The following is a 22183-nucleotide window of genomic DNA, read 5'->3' as shown; positions in this document are numbered from 1 at the left end:
CTCCTGATAACCTAGACGAGGAAAAAAAAGGCTTTTATCAGCATCAGGCTTTTATTACAAGCAGGATTCAGATGGATGGTGGGAACAAGGGTAGTTTCCAGCAAGGCATGATGTGACCGGCACGGAGTACGGCGCTGAACGCTGTTGTACTGCCCAGTTTCTGCTTTACCAACTCCTTCTCCGTGACCCACGCAGCAGCCCCGGCTTTCAGTGAGTCACCTCAGGGCTTGGTTTCTCACTCAGCCCAACCCTGCGGCGTTTGAGCCGGGTTATCCCCAGCGTGTAACGTTAGTCACGCAGCTCTCCCTGCCGTCCCTTGCCCCCGGCCAGGTGCACTGGGAGAGGACAAGGCCACTCTCCCCACCCACCCTCAGCAGTAGCTTTGCTCTCAGTGATGGGTGGGGGGATCCTCCACGCACCACGATCCCCGTGGGAAATGAGCTGAGAGGGGGGGTGAATGCCTTCAAATAATTGCTTGGTGGGAGCAAGGAAGCCCCCAAGAGCCGGTCTCTGCCCAGAAATCCAACTGCCTTCTCTTCTGATGCCCTTGTTCTTTGAAGGAGACATGACATTTTGAAGCTTTTTGTCTTTACAAGCTAAAATTCCTAAGCATTTCCAAAACCTTTGCTTAATCCAGGGTGCTGCTTGTGTGGGAAACCTTGTGAACCGAGTCTCAGCTCTGAGGAAATTACAGCTGCTCCTCCTTCTGCAGAGGGACCGGGGAGGCATTTCCAGCCAGATAGGGGTCAGGGGAACAAAGGGCAAAAGCTGATTGACAGATAGAGCGAAATTTGGAGAGGATCGGGGCTCTGGAACGTGCCTTGGACCGTGTCTTTGGCAAACTCTTTGGCTTAGGACTCGATCGTCCTTTGACATTGCCGGAATGTGTTTTACTGCCCGACAGCGAGCAGCCGTGGGCTGGGTACGTCTTCCTTGGAAAGACTGGCACCGAAGGAAACCGGAGAGGGAGAGCGTAAACACAGCTCCTAAGGGAATGCTGGGCGCAGGTCCAAGCTGGGATCTTTGGGATCAAATATCCCATAGCTGGCAAGCCTGGAAAGAGAGCTCTCCTCATTTTGCCAAATTAGAACAAATCCACAATTCTTTGTTAATCCGGCACCTTTTTTCCTAGTGTGCCACGAGAGACAATGGGGCGAGCTTGCCGGGACCGGAGGCAGCAGGAAAAGGTGCAGTTCCTCCATTACGTACCTAATCGTGAAAGAATTCTCTCACCGTAAGGAAATTTGTCCTGTAGTTTGGCAGGCGAACAGTTTATGCCCTACAGTTTATCTGGCCGGTTTATCGGTTTATACTAACAGGTGTGAATTAACTCCGGGGGAAAGGAGAGGATGGCAGAGAAAGAAAAGCAGGGTCTGTGCCAGAAACGCACGGACAAACAAGTTCCAAAGGACAACAGAGACAACTCCTAACAAAAACACATCCCGTTTCCTCATTCGGGGTGGAGAGGTCTTGGGAGCCCCCGTTTTCCATTTTTGCTTTGTTGGGTGGTTCCAAAAATATTGTTCTCCCATTTCCTCCACTCCCCATGTTTTCCTGAACTGTAAAAGCATTAACAGCTATTAAAACCAAGGGCAAAATAGCCCCCGCCTGTCAGGGAGGAATGTATGCTCAGCAAAAATTATCTAGGAAGGAAAATTCGAGGGTTTCTCTGAGTCAAAAGGTTCCTACAGGGACAAGACGACCGTTCCCGCTCCCCAAATCCCCTCTGGAAAACAGGGACGAGGGGCCCTGCCCCGGGCACAGTTTATAGGAAGGATGTGGTTGTTTGCCCTCCCTTAGATCAAGGTAGACTTGTTGACGAAAAAAAGTCCCCCACCTTCTACGGCGAACAGCGAGAAACATCTCGATATTGCGATCTTAAAAATAAACATTTGCCTCAGATTTTCTCACCGGCTACTTTCTGTCGTCCCCCACCTCAAGACGCTGGCTCGAAGGATCCCGAAGTGCGGGGGGAGCAGGAGAGGGTGTCATGCTTCCCTTTTAGTGGTATGACTGTGTGTTGAGAGGGATATTTCTAGGAAGGACGCGTGGGAAGGGTCCCCGAAACACGGCAGGCGGGGAGGGGGCACGGGTCCCCCATCGCGGGGTCGTGAGGGGCTGCGGAAAGCGGCAGAGGAGGGGGAAATACCCCCCCGTGACACCCCAGAAGGACAGAGAGAGCCTCCACCAGGGTCAGGCTTTGATCCCCTACCCCAAATCCGTCCTTTTTTACTCAAATAATGTGGGGAAACCAAGGGGGGGGGGCTGAGGAAACGCCTCAGGTGGTGGCTGAGGGGAGGCGGGGGGGGGGGGGGTGGAAATGCCCCCAGACTGCCCTGGGGGGGGGAACATGGGCTGAGGAAGGGGGAAGAAAGCCCCCAGAGGGGTGAGGGGACCACCAGAGGCCACGTCAAGCCGCTCCCAGTTCACCCAGTACAGCAGGGCCCGGCCCGGCCCAGTCCAGCAGGTCCCACAGCGGGCACAGCACCCCCCCTGAGCGGGCTCTTCCCCTCCCTCCTGCCTCAGAACATTACATGCTGTTCCCCGCTCGCCATTGGCCACCGCCGCCGCCCGTCCTCTCTCCCCATTGGCCTGTCGCCCTGTCACTCCGTCCCCCTCACCGTCTCCCCCTCCCTCCTCTCCCTTGAACACGCTCGCCTCTCCTTCACACGCTGTCCACGCTCCGCACCCGGCGCTCTGATTGGTCGGCGGGGCTGTAAACAAGGCGGCGGCGGCCAATGGGGGCGCTGATCACGCGAGCAGCACGCCTGGCCACGCGCCCTCGGCGTGGCGCTCCTGGCATCAACAAGCGCGGGCGGGCGGGGGGGCGGGGCGGCGCAGTCCATAAAGGGCCGCGGCGCGGGGGGGGGCGGCTCTCAAAGCGCCGAGGGCAGCGAGCGGTGCGGGCCGGCTGTAGCACGGAGCAGCCTCGCCTGTTCCCTTCAACTGTAAGAAGGGAAGGGCTAAATTGCCCTTTTTGATTCAAATTCGCCGGTTTCGGGTCTTGCCCTGTGCAGGCCTTGCCCCGTGCGGCCCCCCTTCCCCCCCCCTCTTTTTCGCTGCTTTCTCAAGAGCGTTTCCCCACAGTCCCCTCAGCCATGGTGATGTTCAAGAAGGTGAAGACCTTCCTCATGGCTTTCAGCGAGCCCGAGAAGGTCTACTGCAGCGGGGAGAAGGTGGCCGGGCGCGTGTTGGTGGAGGTGGCCGAGGTCACTCGCGTCACCGCCGTCAAGGTGCTGGCCTGCGGGGTGGCCAAAGTCAACTGGGCCAAGGGCCCGCAGCAGTGCAGGCAGGAGGTGGAGTACCTGCGCTTCGAGGACGTCCTCACCCTGGAGGAGCAGCCCACTGGTGAGCATCTGGGGCCGGGAGGAGGGAGCTGAGGGTGGCTTTTGGTGGTGGGGAGGACCGGGCTTGAAGAGGCGTCCCTTGACCGGCGGCTTTTCCGGCTGCTTGGTCTCTCAGGAGGCTGGAGCCAGGCTCTGGTCGCGTCTCCTGGGCGAGTTCTGCCGTGAGGAGTCGCGGTGTTGCGCCGGTGTCGGGGCTCGGCGCTGAGGCGAAAGTGGGTTTCGATGTTGGCCGAGTCTTAGGAGAAATAAGCAAATTCATTAAAACCTGTGAACGAGCAGAGTTGGCTAAGTCAGGTGCAAAGTTTGAAAGCTGCGGGCTGCCGAGCCCTAACTAGAGACTCAAACGAGAGCTGGGCGAGCTGCCTGCCGGAGCGTACGGGACCCGTCGGGTGTCGGTGTGGCCGGCGTGGCTCGCAGAACAGGCAGCGATGCTGCGTGCCTGCAGGGAGCGAGTACTGGAGTTGGCCTTGGCTGGGCGGCAGGAGGTGCCGCCGGATGGGTACGGAGCACGGGACGGTGGTCAGGGAGTGGCAAGTGCGGATCTCGCCCCAGACAAGCAGTCTCTTCTGGGCGTGGAGAGCTCCCTTCAGCAGCCTCCTGGTTCGGCTGGCTCCAGGGAAGGGGAAAGATAGGGACTTGGCAAAGTGTCCTGGGAGATAAGCGGGGTGACGTGAAGTCTTGGAGGCAGATAGCCGGGGAGAGAAGTGGGTACTGGATACTCCCACGAAGTGGAAGTAGGGTGTGGTGAGGAGAGGTGAACAGGGACTGAAGCGCGTCAAGACACGGCGTTCTGGCTCCAGACGGGGATGTTGAAAGAAGTGAGATAAAACGAGCAGCCTTTCCCTGCTTCAAGAGGATACCGAGTTCTAGGGCTGTTCTTGGGGGACAGGTGTAGGCGGCTCTTACCAAACAGCCAATGCAGCTCAAGCCCGTACGGCGCTTGACTTCATCACCGCCTGTGTAAGCAGAACAGGGGATAACGCTTAAGAACAAACCCATGGAGCTGAAGCTGACGCTTCCCTTCCCCTTTTCTTTTCCCAGATGGGGACGGCTCTGTAATCCTGAGACCCGGGAACAAATACGAGTACAAATTCGGATTCGAGCTTCCCCAGGGGTGAGTACAAGACGAACGCTGCCTCTTAAAAAAAAAAATTAAATTGCATTGCTATGGAAAATTCTCCGGTTGCCTCAGATGTGTCTAACAAGTGTCTCTTTCCACAGGCCTCTGGGCACCACCTTCAAGGGAAAGTACGGCTGTGTGGATTACTGGGTGAAGGCATTCCTGGAGCGCCCGTCCGTTCCCACTCAGGAGATAAAGAAGCGCTTCGAGGTTATGGATCCTGTTGACGTGAACACTCCAGAATTGCTGGTAAGTGCTGCTTTACGCCGAGAGGTTTGGGTGTCGGCAGGTGTTCAGGAGAGAGAAAAGCCCTTGGGTAGGGTCAGTCCGACCTCTGTCGTTAAGACTCCCCTAATAGGCTTTATTGCTGAGCAGGGATTAAATACTTAGTTCTTAAGAAGTCCTAGTTACTTCTAGAAATCTACACCAAGATGGATAAAGCGAGGCGCTTGTTCTGCTTTCGCTTCGCTGCGAGGCTCTCGAACCTCATGGGGAACTTGAAGCTTGTGTTGCAAAACAAGAGGAAGGAAGGAGGAGTGGGCTGGGAGGAGCGGGCAGGTTTCACCTAGGTAACAGTCGTGTTTCTCCGCAGTCCCCGGTTGCTGCCAAGAAGGAGAAGAAGGTGTCCTGTATGTTCATTCCTGACGGACGTGTGTCAGTCAGCGCTCAAATCGACAGGAAAGGATTTTGTGAAGGTAAGAGCCTGTCCTGCCCTCTTGGAGGAGGGGGGCTGGGGGCGGTGGGACAAGCAGAGGGGGAGCATCGGGGATGTTAAACCGCTAAAACAGGCTTCCCACGAGGAAAAAGTTGGGACCGTCCTGAATGCCAAACGTGGTTCCCTCCCCAGGTGACGAGATCTGCATCAACGCCGACTTCGAGAACACTTGCTCCCGCATTGTGGTGCCCAAAGCGGCCATCATCGCCAAGCACACCTACCTGGCCAACGGGCAGACTAAGGTCTTCACCCAGAAACTCTCCTGCGTCCGAGGCAACCACATCATCTCGGGCATGTCTGAGTCCTGGCGGGGCAAAACCATCCGCGTCAAGAAGCTCAAACCGTCCATCTTGGGCTGCAACATCCTGCGCGTGGAGTATTTCCTGCAGGTGAGTGGCTGGGGGTTGCCGGTAGTCTTCCTCGCTTGGTCAGCGGGTCAGCTTTCTCCCCTCTTGGTTCCCGACATCCCTCAAAACTCTGGTTCTTGCCCTCGCAGATCTACGTCAGCGTCCCGGGCTCCAAGAAGATCATCCTGGAGCTGCCCCTCGTCATCGGCAGCCGCTCGGGCATCGGTAGCCGCAGCTCCAGCATGGCCAGTCAGACCAGCTCCGAGATGAGCTGGGTGGACTTGAACCTCCCTGATGCTCCAGAAGGTGAGGGGAGCGTGGTGGCCGCAAAGGGGTCCTTGGTGGGCACCGCTGTGACCCCCCACAAGTTTGGGGGGGCTAAGAGGGGTTACGGTGGGGTGTTGCGGGAGAGCTCACCGGTCCCTCCATCCCTCGCAGCACCCCCCTGCTACCTGGACATCGTTCCGGAAGACCACCGCCTGGAGAGCCCCACCACTCCCCTCCTGGATGACTCCGACAGCTTCGACAGCCCCATCTTCATGTACGCTCCCGAGTTCAAGTTCATGCCACCGCCCACCTACACGGAGGTGAGAAGCGGTGCCGGCACGGCCGGCGGCAGGGACGGAGGAGAGCTGCGGGGGGACTTGGGGCGACAGGGTGGAGGAGACGGCTCTGGTAGGAACGGTTTGGTGGGATTTAGGCTGGGAATTAAACCTCCAGGCGTCTCAAGGGCCTCTGTGCTTCCTCCCTCAGGTGGACCCCTGCATCGCTAACAACAACGTGCAGTGAAGGCCGAGTACAACGTTACTCTCCCGTTTTTTCCGGACTCTGAATGTGCCATGAAGGACGCCTTGCAGCAGCACGGACCTCGGGCCCAGAACCCTGCCGCAGGAGCAGCGGCCGCTCGGAGAGCACGCGCGGCTCCCGGCGAGGCTCTGCCCGGCGAGTGTGGAAGAGGTGATGAAGTGTCTGAGTCTTTGTGTTCCCTCGTGTGCTGGCTGTACCGAGAAACCCTGGCGTGGCTCAGGGGCTGCTTCGGACCTTGCGTACAGCCAAAGTCTTCTTCCGAAAAAAAAAACCAACCCAAACCCAAACTACCAAGGTGCTTACGTGGAAACTGGCAGGAGAATCTCGAGGTGGAGCAGGGGACGTGTAAAGACCTTGAACACCTCAGGTGCAAACCCTTAGGAGAGGCAGATTCCAGCCTAAAAAGACCTTAAAAAAAAAAAATGTTGGGTCAGAAATTGCCATCGCGATGCCTTCAGTCCGATAACGCCGTCCTCGGGGACGGACGCGACCTGCCCGTACCTTGGACACGACCGGCGTTGGTTCCGTGTCTGAGAACGCGCCCGAGCGTGCAAAGATTGCGGCTAAACCCGTTCCTCCGCCGGCGGGCTCGTTGCTCTTACGCTAACCACCTTTAATCGCGGAGCTGCCCGGCCGAGGGCAGGCAGGCCGGCCGGCCGCCGCGCCGGGCGCTCCCTCTCTCCGCCTCACCTCAAAGGGCGACGCGGAGACGGCGAGCGAGGCGCAGCGGTTCCGGGAAAGCCCCAGCCCCGCTCGGAGACGCCGCCGTGGCCCGGGGCGCGCTGCCCCGCGCACCGCAGCCGCCTCTCTCTCCGAGCGGGAAGCTCGGGGCCGGTTTGCGTTCCGTGATGCGATAGCCATGGCGTCGATCCCGGCGTGCGGGACGGGCGGGATCGCCACCTGCCCCGCGCCCCCCTGATTTCTGTCGGTAACCGCCGCGCCAGCCTCCCCCAGTCACCGCTGCCCGGTTCCGCTGCCCGTGGCAGGGCTGCCGCTGCCCACGGGATCCCGTGGGATCCTCTCGTCCCCGCGGCGTTCCTTGCCCCTTCCCTCTTGCTGGCAACGCACAAGCTCTCCCGAGCAAAGCTTCACCGCCCGCTACCAAACCCGGTGGCGGGGAGGAACCGGGCCGATCCTGGCGGAACCGGACCCCATCGGGGACGGGGCGGGGGGGGCCGGCTTCTCCCGGTGCGTTGGGTTCACCGGGGAATCCCCCCGGCTGCCTCTGACTGTGGGAGACGCAACTCACAGATTGTGAAAACTCCTTTTCTACTGTTTTGTATGGGGGGTTTGTTGTTTTTTGGGGGTTTGGGGGGGGGGGGGGGGGGGGGGAGAAACCAAATCTATTTTGTACTGCTGATGCGCTCTGCCCCTGGGGGGTGACGTTTTTAATAAAGACGCAAGCGAGAAGTCGTGGAGCGGCTTGGCCGGGAGCGCGGGGCGGGTGGGACGCCGGGGGATGCCACCCGGGGGACGGGGACGCCGCACCCTGCTGCAGAGTCACCTTGGGGGGGGGTTGTGGAGGGGGTGTGGGGACATCTGCTTGTCCCCAAGGAGCTGGAGGGGACACAGCCACCGGGCCCCTTCCTGTGGGGCGCTGCGGCAGCGCCCGCCTTTGGGTGCCGTTTCTCGTTAATTGGGTGCTTCTCGTTAGGGTGCTGTTTCTCATTAATTGCCCAGAGGGTGGGGAGCGGAGCGGGGTCCCCCCGGGCTGGGGGGGGGAAGCGAAACCCTGGCCGCCGGGCTCTCCAGCCACGGCGTTGCGCCGAGGAGGGGGTTTCTTCCCCATTTTTCAGACCCGGCTTTGCCGAGCCCCGTTTCCCGGCTCGGCTGCGGCGTTCCCGGCACGGGCCGAGGCGGGAGCAGCCCCCCCCCCCCCCCGGCAAACAAAACCGGGCGGGAATTGGGCGCGGGGTCAACTCCCTGGGAGGGGAAACTGAGGCAGGCGCTGCTGGTGGGAAATTCCTGCCGGTGGCCAAGCCGCGCGCGGCATCGGCACCTTCCTCGCTCTCGGTGGCCGCGGGAGCTGTTGCGGTGGCCCCCCCCCGTCCTCCGGCCCTTTTTTGGGGGGATGTAGGTGAAAGTTAACGGAAAAAGGGACGGGGCGTTGACGCTACCCGTGGCGAGGAACGGGGACCGGGAGAGGAAAAACAACCCCTCGCCCCTCCCCGACTTGGCAGCCGTCCCCGGCTCCCGGGGGGGGCTGCGGTGACCCCCCCCCCCCCCCACGGCTCACCCCGACACCCCAGGAGGGGGGGATACGGAGCCCCGGGGCAGCAGCGGGAGCTCCCGGTCCCCTCCGGCCACGCCGCGAGGCCGAACCCACGAGCAAATCCACCGTGCCTCGGTTTCCCCGTCCCGCCAGAGCCCTCGCCGGGAGCCCCTTCCCCCCCCCCCCGCCCCCCCGCCCCCCCTTATCTCCCCGCTGCCGGCACCGCGCGGCACCGGCTCAGCACGTAGGGGCCTTATCGCCGGGAAGCCGGTGGCCTTGGCCGTGCCAGGCCAGCGCGGTTTGTCCGGCCGCACGCCTCGGCCCACGCCTTCGGCCGCGGCGAGCCCGACCCCGGCTCCTGGCAGGGCGAGGGGAGTCCCCGTCCCCGTCCCTGTCCCCGTCCCCGTCCGAGCCCCACCACCGGTGACGGGACGCGATGCCACGGCGCCTTCGTCCCCGCTCTCGCGCCAACCGCCGCGGCCCCTGCCAAGTCCCCCGTGTCCCCAGCCCGCGGGGCTCCCGCCCGGCAATCCGCCCACGGGGGACACACACGACACGGGGGGACACCCCCCCCCCCCTTCGGGCACCCCGCTCCTCTCCCTGCCTCAGTTTCCCTTCCCGGGGGCGCAAGGCCGAGGCGCGGGGCTGTGCCGGGGGTGCCGTGCCGGGCCGGCGCGGGCCCGGGGTGCCCTCCAAGTGGGGGAAAGGTCAGCCCTGCTCCAGGCCAAGTATGGGCAGAACGAGCCGAGCTGGGGGGGGCTGCGGCCGGGGGGGGGGGGGGGGGGCCGTGGCCGAGGGAGGGGGCCGTGGCTGCCATGGGGGGCTGGCACGCAGCCGGGGGGGGGGGGGGCTGGCACGGAGCGGGGGGCTGGCCTCTGCCAAGAGAAACGCTGGCAGTGGGGAGCAGCCCCCCCAGCCCCCCCCCCCATTTTATGGGTGCCCCCCACCCCACCCCACCCCAGGCTTGTCCCGTTCCCCCAGCCCCAGTGTGGGTCTCCCCCAGGCCGGGCTCCGCTTGCCCCACTCATGGGGGCGGGGGGGGGGTGGGGGGGGGGGGCACCCACCCCGGAGACCCCACAATAACCCCCCCCCATAAAAACAGTGCGTTTCCCCCTATACAAGGACCGGGAGGGGACAGCACCCCCCACTTTGCCATCACCCCCCCCCCCGGGCAGCCGAACCCTGCACCCGCCCCAGCCCCACTTTACAGCCCCAATTAAAGCAATTAGGGCCATAAACCCCCCCCACCCCCCCAGCAGGCGCCGGGACTTTGCTCTGTGTCCCCAGCGCCACGGGGCCACATCCAGCCCCCCCCCACCCCCCCGGGGTATTTTCAGCCCCGCTGCCTGGGTTTTGCCTGGGTTTTTCCTCCCTATCGGGGGGGGGGGGGGGGGGGGGTGTTCAGCCAACTGGGGAAGCAGCAGCTAAACTGGGCCAAAACCAGTGGGTTTGTGGGGAAAAAAAAAAGAAAAAAGGGATTTAAGCTCCCCCCCCCCCCCGACATCCCTGGAGAGGGTGGGGGGTGATGGTGTCTCTGCCCCCCCCCCCCCCCCCCAGAGCCCCCCCAATCTCTGGGTTCTGCCCCTCAGGTTTGTCCGTGTGTCCGGACGTCCAGGCGGGAGGCCGGGGTGACGGCCGTCCCCACGGGTGGGGACCCCGGCCACGCGTGTGCGTGTGTCCGTCCCCCCCCCAAAGGGCCGCTGGCCGCTGGCCCTGGCTCCTGGCGTGGGGCCTGCGCTGGCCCCCCCCCGCTCGCCGCCTGCTCCCAACTGGGCCAAAGGTCCCGGCCCCAACTGCGGCAGCCGGGGCTCCGCGGCGGGGGACAACGGGGAGCAGCGAGCACCCCCGGGGAGGGGACGGGGACGGGGACGTCCCCAAAGGGATGCGGAGCAACGGGGAGCGGGGCGTATTCCCTCTTCTGGGGTTTGGGGGTGCTGCGGGGTGACCCGGCCGCGTCTCGCCCGGGGGGCAGCGGGGACACCCCACGTGCTGGCGGGTCCCCCGTCCCCAACCCGGCCACCCCCCCCCCTCCCCGTCCCCGTCCCCGACCCAGCAGGTCCCAGCTCCCTGGGGGGACACCGGGCGCAAAGTCGGGGGGCCGATGGCACTTTGTGGGGCGCAGCGGGGAGCCAGACCCTGCCCCACCCCACACTCGGGCTGGGGGGGGGGGACACAACCTGGATGGGGGGGGGACGACGACAACACGACACCCGCTCAGCACCCCACAACCCTGCCCCCCCCCCCCAAAAAAAAAACCCCAACCCTCTGGGGCCCAAGCGTGGGGTGCCCTAACGTGGAGGACCCCCCCAAACCAGCCTCCCCCCCCCCCAGGGCCTCCGTGCCCCACATCCGGCGCGGGGGCGGCGGCGAGGGCCGGCGAGCACGAGGAGGCCCACGCGCCGCTCGCGTGCCCCGCGCCGGCGGGGAGGAAGAGGCCCCCGCGCCGCTGGGGAAACCGAGGCACGAAGCCGCCGGTGCCTTGGGAGGGGGGCAAAGGGAAATAAACTCCCCCCCGCTTCCCTTCCCCAGGGATGTGGGGCAGCCCCCCCCCCCCCCAGCCCCACACCGAGCTCCCGGCCCGAGGTTTCCCACCCCGTTTTATTCCTGCAAGTGGGGTCGGATCCTTCCCCGGGGTGGGGGGGTCCCGCTGCTGCCCCCCCCCCCCCCCCCCATCCCCGGGGTTATTTCTGCAGCGCAGGGGGCTGCGGCTGAGAAATCACCACCTCCTGGAGTCCCGTGATGGCCCGGCCACCCTTGGGGCCAGCTCTGCTTTCCGGGGGGGAGGACGGGCACCCCAAAGCAACCAAGGCTTGGGTTGCCTGAGCCGCTGCTTTTGGTTGGCTTTGGGGTTTTTTTTTGTTTTGTGGGTTTTTTTTTTTTAATCACCCAGGGATTCGAAACCAGCCTGAGAAACACAGCCAGCACCAAGAACCCCGCGGGGGGGGGCGGCGCTTCCCCATCACATGCGCCTCACATGAGCTCTGCCTTCACCCCTCCTTGACCCCTCCCTCTGCCGAAAACACCTTTTGCCCCCCCCCCCCCCCCCCCGAACACCTTTCCACCAAAAAACCCCTTTCCCCCCTCCCCCAGCAGCTTTTCTCACTGCCGGTGCATGCAATGAGTTTGGCAGGGCTCAGCCCAGCCCCCTGAATCAGCCCCACGAGAGGTCCAGGGGTTGGGGGGGGGGTTCAAACCCTGCTGCCCCCCCCCCCCCCAGGATCAACCTCCCCCCCCTGCCGGGCTGGAGCAGGGGCTTGACCCTGCACCCACTGCTGCTGGAGCCCAGCGCCAGAGGGGTTAATCCAGGCTGGGGACCCCGCCGAGGGGGGGGGTTGGGGTCCCCCCGAACCTGCTCAGCCCCCCCCCCCCCCCCCCCCAGAAGCCAGAGCTGCTGCCACAGCCTGGGGACAAGGGGGGTACGGGGCCATGGTGCCGCTGCATCCCCTGACTCCAGGAGCTGGGGATTTGCACCCCCAATGCGGGTGCCACGTGCCCACCCCGCACATGGCCGGGGCCGGCGGGGCGCCCGAGCGTGAGCCGAACATGGGTGCCGGGGCGGAAAACCGGGTGCCGCCGGGCACCCGTCCCACCCAGGCGATGCCGGGAGCCGCCCCACACGTGTGGGGTGAAAAGGCGGGGGGGGGCACCCCCAAACAGCTGCGCCTGCACCCATGGGTGCACCCAGACCCCCCCCAGCACAGGTCCCTCCCTCCCCCCCCCAATAACAAACCTCGTGTGTGGGGGGCGGGGGGGCGGCTCAGGGGGGGCACCTGGGGACCCCATTATCCCCCCCCGCCCCCCCCGTCCCGGGGGGGTTTGGGGCCACGGGCGGAGACGAGCTGGAAATACAGAAATCGACTTTAATCCACCCAAAACTACTAAAAACATCCAAAAACGGAAAAAGCTGCCACAAAAAAGGGGGGGGGGGGGAGTGGGGGGAGCTTGGGGGCCCCCCCGTCACCCCTAAAGCCACCTCCCAAAGGGACAATGCCACCCACCGCTGCCTTGGGGACAAGGCGGGGGGGGCCTTCTCCCCCCAACCCCCCCCCCCAAGGGGTTCGGGAGCCCCCCGGGACCCCCCAAGTTGGGGGGCAGCGGGGTGTCCCCATGTCGTGTGTCCCCCCCAGCTGCCAGCACCCTGGGGTGCCCCCAAGGCTGGGGTGTCGTGTCGTGTCGTGTGTGTCCCCCCCCCCCCCCCCCATCCCTGGAGCACAAGTGCCACCTGCAGGCTGGAGAGGGCTGGTGACAGGGACACGGGCGTCTGCGGGGGCTGGCGCAGGGGACCCCGGTGTCCAGGGAGGGGGTGACAGGGGACCCCAAGGGGGGGGCTGGTGACAGGGGACCCCGGTGTTCTGGGGGGGTGACAGGGGACCCCGGTGTCCAGGGAGGGGGTGACAGGGGACCCCAAGGGGGGGGCTGGTGACAGGGGACCCCGGTGTTCTGGGGGGGTGACAGGGGACCCCGGTGTCCAGGGAGGGGGTGACAGGGGACCCCAAGGGGGGGGCTGGTGACAGGGGACCCCGGTGTTCTGGGGGGGTGACAGGGGACCCCGGTGTCCCAAGGGGACTGGTGACAGGGGACCCCAGTGTCCGAGGCGGGGGTGACAGGGGACCCTGGTGTCCCTGGGGGGGCTGGTGACAGGGGACCCCGGTGTCCAGGGAGGGGGTGACAGGGGACCCGGGTGTCTGCAGGGGGCTGGTGACAGGGGACCCCAAGGGGGGGCTGGTGACAGGGGACCCCAGTGTTCTGGGGGGGTGACAGGGGACCCAGGCATCCAGGGCGGGGGGTGACAGGGGACCCCGGTGTCCAGGGAGGGGGTGACAGGGGACTCCGGTGTCCCTGGGGGGCTGGTGACAGGGGACCCCGGTGTCCAGGGAGGGGGTGACAAGGGACCCCAGTGTCCCAGGGGGGAGCTGGTGACAGGGGACCCAGGCATCCGGGGCGGGGGGTGACAGGGGACCCCGGTGTCCCCGGTGGGGGGGTGGTGACAGCGGGGGGGGGGTCAGTAGACCGCCTCGTCCATGTTGTCATCGCTGTCGGCGCCGAAGTCCTCGCCGTTGTCGAAGTAGGACATGATGTAATCGGTCTCCTGGGGACGGGGGGACACGGCGGGGGTCAGGGTGGCACCCGAGCCCCCCCCGCCCTGCCAGGGCCACCCCATGGCCGCGACGGCCGCACCCATCGCCCCAGCCAGGGTCCCACTGGGATGTCCCGTCCCCCCCCCCCGCCATCTCACTTCTTCGTGCTCCTCCTCATCGTACTCCTCTTCCTCCTCTTCCTTCCCTTCTTCTTCCTCCTCCTTCTCCTCTTCCTCCTCCGACGTCACCTCCTCCTCCTTCTTCTCCAGGCTCTGGGGGGGTTCAGGGCAGCCCCCGCAGCATTAACCCGGGGGGGGGGGCACACCCCAAAATCCAGCCAGGCCACCCCGGCGGGGTCCCCCCCACCGCCACGGGGGGGGACGGTGGCTGAGCCTTCGGCCTCGTTACCTCCAGCTTCTTAATGGTCTCCTCCTTGTCCAGCGCGACCCGCTGCTTGCTCTTGGGGATGAGGACGGTGGTCCCTGCGGGGGGCAGAGGGGAGCGTTACCCCCGGGGGGGGCAGAGCCTGGCCCCACGGCAGGGACAAGGGGGGGGACAAGGGGGGGGACAAGGGGGGGACACTCACTGCCTTTCCGCAGCCGCCGCACCCGGATCTTCAGCTCCCGCGGCAGCCGCCTCCAGTCTGTGGGGCAGAGCGAGGGGCTGGATCGGGCCCCCCCCCGGTCCCTGTGCCCCCAACTTGTCCCCTGTCCCCCCCTTGTCCCCCCCCTTGTCCCCTGTGCCCCCCACCTGGGTTCCAGTCGATGGCGCTGTCCACGGGGCTGCAGAGCTGGTACTTGTCCGAGTAGCGCTCGATGTCTGGGGAGCCCAGCGCAGGGGGTGTCGGGGGGCGGGGGGCACCGGGGGGGGTCTGGGGGGGGCACCCGTGGGACCCGCGCTGGGACGCCCAAGGGTGCCAGGTGGAAACAGCCGCAGTGGGGCCCGGTGCAGTGGGGCTGGGGGGGTCACAGCAGTGGGGCTGGGGGCTATGGGGCTGGGGGTCAGAGCAGTGGGGCTGGGGGCTATGGGGCTGGGGTGTCATAGCAGTGAGGCTGGGGGCTATGGGGCTGGGGTTTCATAGCAGTGGGGCTGGGGGCTATGGGGCTGGGGGGTCATAGCAGTGAGGCTGGGGGCTATGGGGCTGGGGGGTTCATAGCAGTGAGGCTGGGGGCTATGGGGCAGGGGGGGTTCATAGCAGTGAGGCTGGGGGCTATGGGGCAGGGGGGGTTCATAGCAGTGAGGCTGGGGGCTATGGGGCTGGGGGGTCATAGCAGTGAGGCTGGGAGCTATGGGGCTGGGGGTCACAGCAGTGGGGCTGGGGGCTATGGGGCTGGGGGGGGTCATAGCAGTGGGGCTGGGGGGGTGATGGGGCTGGGGGGGTCACAATAGTGGGGGTGGGGGCTATGGGGTTGGGGGGTGATGGGGGTCACAACAGTGGGGCTGGGGAGGGTCACAACTGGGGGGGGAGGGCTATGGGGCTGGGGGGGGTCACAACAGTGGGGCTGGGGGGTGACAGGGCTGGGGGGGTCACAACAGTGGGGTGGGGGGCTATGGGGCTGGGGGGGGTCACAACCATGGGGGGGTGATGGGGCTGGGGACGGGTCACGGGGCAGCAGGGCTGGGGACTGTGGGGCTGGGGGGGGTGCAGGAGGATGTGGGGGGGGGGGGGCACACCCGGCCCACCCCCAACCCCCCCCCCCCGATACCTCTGCGGGGCGCCCCGGGCTTGACGAAGTAGGGCAGGGCCCGCATGGCCCCGCGCAGCTCCTGCTTGAGGGCCAGCACGTACTCGCCCTCCTCGCCCCCCGGCAGCGGGGCCGCGCGCTGCTCCAGCGGCTGCGCCCACACGTGCGATGAGCGCGGCCGTGCTCAGCCGGGCCCGGCGGGGGGGGGGGGGGACGGGGACGGGGGGACACAGGGCGGGGACCCCCCCCTTCCCCCCCTCCGCCCAGCACTTACCGGGAAGAGCGGGGAGGGCTGGAGGGTGGGGGGGGGCAGCGCGTCCCCCTTCCCGATGCCCACCGCCTCCACGTTGAAGGTCATCTGCCCCCGGCCCCGGCCCCGGCCCCGGGCCGCCATGGCTGGGGGGGGGCGGCCTGGGAGGGGAGGGGGGGTGTGGGGGTGAGGGGGGGGGGGGCGGGGGGCAGCCCCCCCTTGTCTGGAGGGGGGCAGCCCCCCTGCGCTGGGGAGGGTTTGGGGACCCCGGGGGTGGGGGGTGGGGGCGGCAGCAGGGATGTGGGGCAGCCCCCGGGGGGGGGGAGGGCACGGGGAGTTATGGGGCAGCCCCCCCGGGACACGGGGCGGGAGTGGGGAGGGCACGGGGGGAGCGGGGGGGGGTGGAGGGGACAAGGGGCGGCCCCTCCCCCCCGGGATAGGGGGACACGAGGGGGGACACGACACGGGGTAGCGCACCCCCCCCCCCCCCCCCGGGACACGGGGGACACGCGGAGCCGCCCCACGGGACACGGGGGGGACACGGGGCGCGAGTGGGGAGGGCACGGGGGGACGAAGGGGGTGGAGGGGACACGGGGCAGCCCCCCCCGGGTACGGGGACACGACACGGGGCAGCCCCCCCCGGGATATGGGACACGAGGGGACACGCGGAGCCGCCCCACGGGACACGGGGGGACACGGGGCAGCCCCCCCCGGGGTACGGAGACACGAGGGGGGACACGACACGGGGCAGCCCCCCCCGGGGCACGCGGAGCCGCCCCACGGGACACGGGGGGACACGGGGGGACACGGGGCAGCCCCCCCCGGGTACGGGGACACGGGGGGGGACACGGGGGACACCCGGCGCTGCCCCCCCCTCCCGCCCCGGTCCCGGTACTCACGCCGCGCATGCGCAGCCGCTCCACGTGTGTCCGGGGCCGCTGCGGCCACCCAGCGTTCGAAAGGGGCGGGGCGTGCGCGCCAAGGCCGCGTTGATTTGCTCGTGGCGGAGCCAGTCAGAGGGGAGGGGACGGAGGGGGCGGGGCGAGGGGCGGGGCGGAGGGAAGGAATGAATGAGTGAATGGGGCTGGGGCGGGCATGAATGGGGCGGGGATCGGGGCGGGGGCGGGGGGGGCAGAGGGTCCCCGCCCCACGGCCCCCAGCCCCCCGCCCCGGGGCATCTCAGCCCCCCAGCGCTGTGGCCTCGCTGAGCCACAGCCCCCACTGCGCTGTGGGTCCCAGCCCCGCTGCCCCGTGGCCCCCAACATCGCCCTGGTGTGACCCCCAATCCCATTGCGTTGTGGCCCCCAGCCCCCCGTGTTGTGGCCCCCCCGGCCCTGCCACGTTATGACCCCCAGCCCTGCTGTGTTGTGACCCCCAACTCTGATGTGTTGGGACCCCCAGCCCCACTGCCCCGTGGCCCTCCCAGTCTCCGACACCCCATGGCCCCCAGCCCCACTGTGTTGGGACCCCCAGCCCTGCTGCCCCACGGCCCCCAGCCCCACTGCACTGTGACCCCCAGCCCCGCCACACTGTGACCCCCAGCCCCTCCGCACTGTGACCCCCAGCCCTGCCACACTGTGACCCCCAGCCCCACTGCACTGTGACCCCCAGCCCTGCCACACCGTGACCCCCAGCCCCTCCGCACCGTGACCCTCGTCCCCTCCGCACTGTGACCCCCCAGCCCCGTCGTGCTGGGCCCCATGGCGGCTCCCTCCCTTGCGCAGGCTGCTCGGCGCAGCGGGTGCGTTGCCGGCTGCGCCGTGGGTGATTCATCCCGCTCCAGCCCTCCCCGCGCCAGCGGCTGCCAAAAATAGCGATGCAGGGGGGGGAAAAACCCTCCGAATAACCTCCCCTGCCTTCCCCCCGCTCCGCCGGCAGCGGGCCGGGATGGCGGCCACCGGGCGACGTCCCCGACACCGCCGTCCCCGGGGCATCTGGGACCGGGACCCAGCGCGGGGGGATACCACGCTCCGGTTACCATGGTAACAGAGGAAGGGATGGAGGGATGGGGGAGAGAGGGGCTGGGGGGCGGGGGGGTCCCCTCTCTGGGGTGTCCCCCCTACCCGGGGGGCACGGTGCAGCCCCCAGCGCCAGGCCTGGGCGCGGTGGCAGCCGGCGTCTTGCTGGGGTGGGGGGGGGGGCAGCTGCCAGGCGGGCTGGTGAACTGGGGGGCACGGGGGGGGTGGTGGTTTCTCCCCCATTTTCTTGGCTGGTCAGAGCCGAGGAGCGGGATGAGCTGCGGTCACCATGGGAACCGTGCAGGCAGGGATGCGGGAAGGGATGGGGGTACGGGCAGGGGGTGCGGGGGGAGATGGGGGTAGGGGCAGGGGGTGCAGAAGGGTACAGGAGGGGGGTACGGGCAGGGGGTGCGGGCAGGGGGACGAGGAGCACAAGGAGGGGGGGCAGGAAGGGGATTTGGGGGATTCGGGGAGGGGACAGAGGCGGGGGGCAGATGGGGCAGGGGGGTACGGGCAGGGGGTGCGGGGGGGGTGGGGACGCGGGAGGAGGCGACCGGCGGCGGGACGGGGCGGTGGAAGGGGGACGCAGGCAGGGGACGGTGCAGGCAGGTGGGCGCAGCCCGGAGGCAGAGAGGCCCGGGGGTCCCCGTACCGCGGGCTGCGCCGCGGCGGCCGGCGGCATCTGCAGGATCCGTCCCCTCGTGGGACCCGGCTGGGGAAACCGAGGCAGGGAGCTGGGACTGCCCCGTCCCGGGGGGCTCGGGGGGGGCTTCAACGTCCCGCGTGTCCCCTTGCAGTGAGCGGGCGACGCTCCCGGGCCAGCGCAGCCATCCGCCGTCCCCGCTGCCGTGAACGCTGCGATGCCCAGCCCCGTCCGCCGGCCTCCCGGTGCTGCCGGGCCGCCCGGTTTAACCATGTTACCGGCCGACGGTTCGGCGTTGCTGCGAGCCGTGGCACAGGGCAAATTCCGTCTCACCCGGCTCTTGTTGGAAGGGGGAGCCTACATCAACGAGGGCAACGCCGCCGGGCAGACACCGTTGATGGCCGCGTGCCGGGCCGGCTACACCGACCCGCTGGAGCAGCCCCGCATGGTGCGGTACCTCCTGGAAAACGGCGCCGATCCCAACATCCCCGATAAGACGGGCAAGACGGCGTTGATGCACGCCTGTGCCGAACGCGCCGGCCCGGCGGTAGCCACCATTTTGTTGGCTCACGGTGCCGATCCCAGCGCCCGCGATTACGCCGGAGCCTCCGCTTTGGTTTACGCCATTAACCGGGGGGACCGGGAGACGCTGCAGGTGCTGCTGGATGCCTGCAAAGCCCGAGGGAAGGAGGTGATCATCATCACCACCGACACCTCGCCCTCGGGTACCAAAACCACCCGGCAATACCTAAACTCGCCCCCTTCGCCGGGGCTGGAGGAGAAACGCTCGCCGGCGCTTTGCATGTCGCCCTCCGACATCGAGGTGCGGACGGCGGCTTCGCCGGCCGGCAGCGAGAAAGAAGAGGAGAGGGACGTCTTCTGCTTCCCCCCGCCACCGCCGGCACCGGTCACCGCCGTCCCGGAGCCGTCCCGCGCCCGGGGGCGGCCGCTGAAGCGCCTCAATTCGGAGCCCTGGGGGTTGGTGGCCCCCGGGACGGAGGGGACACGGGGACCCTCCGAGCGGGTGGTGGCGGGGATGGAGGGGCTGAGCCTGGGCGGGCGCCCGCGGCGGCACAGCGTGGAGGGCCGGGAGGCGGCGGGGCTGCCGGGGGCCGCCTGGGCCGAGCGCGTGCCCCCCGCTTGCCCGCAGCCGCTGGCGCGCCGCAACACGGCCCCCGAAACGGCGCGGGTCAAACCGCCTCGCCGGGAGCCCCCCGAAATGGAGGGGCACCCCTGGGCCGGCTCGCCGCCTCCGTCGCCGGGGCGAGGCCGGCACTGTGCCGCGGCGGCCATGCCGCCGCCAGCCGCCGAGTCCCCCCCGGGCACCCGCCGGCGCCCGCCCGGTTTGCTGGAGCGTCGCGGCTCCGGCACCCTCCTGCTGGAGCCCTTGGCCCCGGGGAGGGCCGGCTTCTTGCCCCCGCTGCACACCGGCCCGCATCCCCCCGGCCTCCGCGGCCCCCCGGCCCCCGGCTCGCCCAAGGGGCGTCGCAAGCTGCTGCGCCGGCACTCCATGCAGACGGAGGAGATGCGGCAGCTGGCCAACTTCCAGAGCAGCGCGGCCCTGGAGCCGGGCAGTTAGGGACCCCCCGCGTCCCCCCCAGAGCCGGAGCGGTGCCCGGATGCCTGGCTCCTGCTCCCGGCATCCTGGGGGACCCCCCCGCGAAGAGACCGCCCCGGGTGTCCCTGCCCAGCTGCTCCCCTGCCAGCGCGGGGCCTCCCTGTGCAGGCGGTGGCGACGTTCACTCTGAACCCTACTGACGACTGCGGGCACATGACGATTCTTCCATTGCTGCCGTTGGCAGAAACTTTGCACGAGCCCAGATTCCCTCAGGTGCCGGCATCCCCCCCCCCCCCCCGTCTCCCCTGCATCTTCCTCCCACTCCCCCCTCATCCTCCCAGCAGCGCTTTTCCCTACAGACTTCGGCAGCAGCCGCCGACTGCCCGCCCCACCCCACGTTTGGGGGTGCCCACGTCCCCACCGGCGCCAGGCGCTGCTGGGGGCTGGGTGCCGTGAGCAATAACAGCCGCCGGAGCCCCGCGCCCCCGAGGGTCCCTCCCCAGGGGTTCTCCCCCACCCTGGGGCGCGGGGTCCCAGCGAGGGGGGGCGGGGTGGGAGCGGGCGGGGGGGCGGACGCTGCCGGCGTCCCAGTGAATAAAGGTCCCAGCACAGCTCAGCCCGTCTCCGAGTGTCGGGAGGCTGGGGGGGCCGCGCGCCCTGGGCACGGGCAGGGTGGGGGCCAGCACATCTGGGCACCCCTGGGTGCACGAGGACCGGCACAGCTGGGTGCCGGCGTATCTGGGTGCCGGCACATCTGGGCAATGGGGTGCAGGGGGACTGGCAGAGCTGGGTGCTGGCGTATCTGGGTGCTGGCACATCTGGGTGGCAGGGTGCACGAGGACTGGCACAGCTGGGCGCCGGCACATCTGGGCAACGGCACATCTGGGCAATGGGGTGCACAAGGACCGGCACAGCTGGGTGCTGGCACATCTGGGTGCCGGCACATCTGGGCACCGGGGTGCACGGGGATGAGCACGTCTGAGTGCCGGCACATCTGGGCAATGGGGTGCACAAGGACCGGCACAGCTGGGTGCTGGCACATCTGGGTGCCGGCACATCTGGGCACCGGGGTGCATGGGGATGAGCACGTCTGAGCGCCGGCACATCTGGGCAATGGGGTGCACAGGGACCGGCACAGCTGGGTGCTGGCACATCTGGGTGCTGGCACGTCTGAGCGCCGGCACATCTGGGCACCGGGGTGCACAAGGACCGGCACATCTGGGCGCCGGCACAGCTGGGCACCGCGTGCATGGGGACGGGCCCATGGTGGCACCACACGGCCGGGCAAGGGGACCCCGAGGGCTCTTGCCGGCAGACGTGGGGGGTCCCGAGCCGCGGGGCGGCCGCGGGAGGGGGCGGCGCGGCCCCCACCTCCACCGTGCTGTCCCCCCACGGGGACACGGCGCGGGGGCCCGGCGGGCGGGCACAGGCTCGGCCCCGGTGCCGGGGCCAGGCGGGGGCCGAGCCCGGGGGAGAGGCGGGGGTGCGGGCCGGGACCCCGCGGGGCGGGGGGGGGGGGGGGGGGGGGCAGCGCAGCCCCGCAGAGCCGCGCCGGGGCGCGGGGAGCCGAGGCGAGGCCGGGGCCGGGGCCGGGGCCGGGGCCGGGGCCGGGCCGTGCCGCAGCGGGAGGCTGGGCTGTGCCGGGCGCTGGCGGCACCGGCTGCGGCAAGCGCGGCCGGGCAGCGCTGCAGAGCGGTACCGCACCGGAGGGGCTGCGGGGCTGGGGGCACCGCTGGGGCTGGGGACACTGCTGGGGATGGGGACACTGCTGGGGCTTGGGGACACTGCTGGGGCTTGGGGACACTGCCGTGGGGCACCGCTGGGGCTGGGGACACTGCTGGGGCTACGGACACTGCCGTGGGGCACTGCTGGGGCTGGGGACACTGCTGAGCTTGGGGACACTGCTGAGCTTGGGGACACTGCTGGGGATAGGGACACTGCTGGGGCTGGGGACACTGCTGGGGCTGGGGACACTGCCGTGGGGCACCGCTGGGGCTGGGGACACTGCTGGGGCTGGGGACACTGCTGAGCTTGGGGACACTGCTGCTGGGGCTGGGGACACTGCCGTGGGGCACCGCTGGGGCTGGGGACACTGCTGGGGCTGGGGACACTGCTGAGCTTGGGGACACTGCTGCTGGGGCTGGGGACACTGCCGTGGGGCACTACTGGGGCTGGGGACACCTCTGGGGCTGGGGACACTGCTGTGGGGCACTGCTGGGGCTTGGGGACACTGCTGGGGCTGGGGACACTGCCGTGGGGCTGGGGACACTGCCGTGGGGCACCGCTGGGGCTGGGGACACTGCTGGGGCTGGGGACACTGCTGCTGGGGCTGGGGACACTGCTGGGGCTGGGGACACTGCCGTGGGGCACCGCTGGGGCTGGGGACACTGCTGAGCTTGGGGACACTGCTGGGGATAGGGACACTGCTGGGGATGGGGACACTGCTGGGGCTTGGGGACACTG

The 22183-nt window shown here is 68.2% G+C and overlaps 4 protein-coding genes and 1 long non-coding RNA gene across 7 annotated transcripts; 3 read left to right on the top strand and 2 right to left on the bottom strand.

Annotated features, from left to right (window-relative positions):
- The first annotated feature begins 173 nt into the window (after nt 1-173).
- On the top strand, nt 174-1902 carry LOC142420807 (uncharacterized). The gene is made up of 2 exons (XR_012778799.1): nt 174-210; nt 1133-1902. It is a non-coding gene; the product is annotated as an uncharacterized LOC142420807 (long non-coding RNA).
- Nucleotides 1903-2877: 975 nt separating this feature from the next.
- TXNIP (thioredoxin interacting protein) lies at nt 2878-7006 on the top strand. The gene is made up of 8 exons (XM_075525058.1): nt 2878-3348; nt 4389-4461; nt 4569-4716; nt 5060-5162; nt 5315-5571; nt 5679-5835; nt 5968-6116; nt 6283-7006. The coding sequence occupies exons 1-8, from the start codon at nt 3099-3101 to the stop codon at nt 6316-6318; spliced, it is 1173 nt and encodes a 390-aa protein (XP_075381173.1). The 5' UTR covers nt 2878-3098; the 3' UTR covers nt 6319-7006.
- Nucleotides 7007-12305: 5299 nt separating this feature from the next.
- LOC142420571 (uncharacterized) lies at nt 12306-13484 on the bottom strand. The gene is made up of 2 exons (XM_075524659.1): nt 12924-13484; nt 12306-12866 (listed from the first exon to the last, which is right to left on the bottom strand). Exons 1-2 carry the CDS (start codon nt 13482-13484, stop codon nt 12306-12308), a joined length of 1122 nt encoding a protein of 373 aa, XP_075380774.1.
- Nucleotides 13485-13494: 10 nt separating this feature from the next.
- Nucleotides 13495-15731, bottom strand: POLR3GL (RNA polymerase III subunit GL). 2 transcript variants are annotated; one of them, XM_075525061.1, is made up of 7 exons: nt 15586-15728; nt 15333-15462; nt 14377-14445; nt 14213-14269; nt 14035-14108; nt 13785-13898; nt 13495-13637 (listed from the first exon to the last, which is right to left on the bottom strand). In XM_075525061.1, the coding sequence occupies exons 1-7, from the start codon at nt 15703-15705 to the stop codon at nt 13551-13553; spliced, it is 651 nt and encodes a 216-aa protein (XP_075381176.1). In that variant the 5' UTR covers nt 15706-15728; the 3' UTR covers nt 13495-13550. The 2 variants fall into 2 exon arrangements, with proteins under 2 accessions (XP_075381176.1, XP_075381177.1); XM_075525062.1 differs by lacking the exon at nt 14213-14269 and having other exon boundaries at nt 15586-15731.
- A 1613-nt stretch (nt 15732-17344) lies between these two features.
- On the top strand, nt 17345-19777 carry ANKRD34A (ankyrin repeat domain 34A). 2 transcript variants are annotated; one of them, XM_075525056.1, is made up of 2 exons: nt 17345-17543; nt 18513-19777. In XM_075525056.1, exon 2 carries the CDS (start codon nt 18560-18562, stop codon nt 19739-19741), a length of 1182 nt encoding a protein of 393 aa, XP_075381171.1. In that variant the 5' UTR covers nt 17345-17543; nt 18513-18559; the 3' UTR covers nt 19742-19777. The 2 variants fall into 2 exon arrangements, with proteins under 2 accessions (XP_075381171.1, XP_075381170.1); XM_075525055.1 differs by having other exon boundaries at nt 17349-17543; nt 18317-19777.
- The last annotated feature ends 2406 nt before the right edge of the window (nt 19778-22183 follow it).

Source organism: Mycteria americana, chromosome 25, assembly GCF_035582795.1.
Source record: "Mycteria americana isolate JAX WOST 10 ecotype Jacksonville Zoo and Gardens chromosome 25, USCA_MyAme_1.0, whole genome shotgun sequence".
NCBI lineage: Eukaryota > Metazoa > Chordata > Aves > Ciconiiformes > Ciconiidae > Mycteria > Mycteria americana.
Note: the sequence above shows the minus strand (reverse complement) of the source record. Positions and strands in the feature narration are given on the sequence as shown.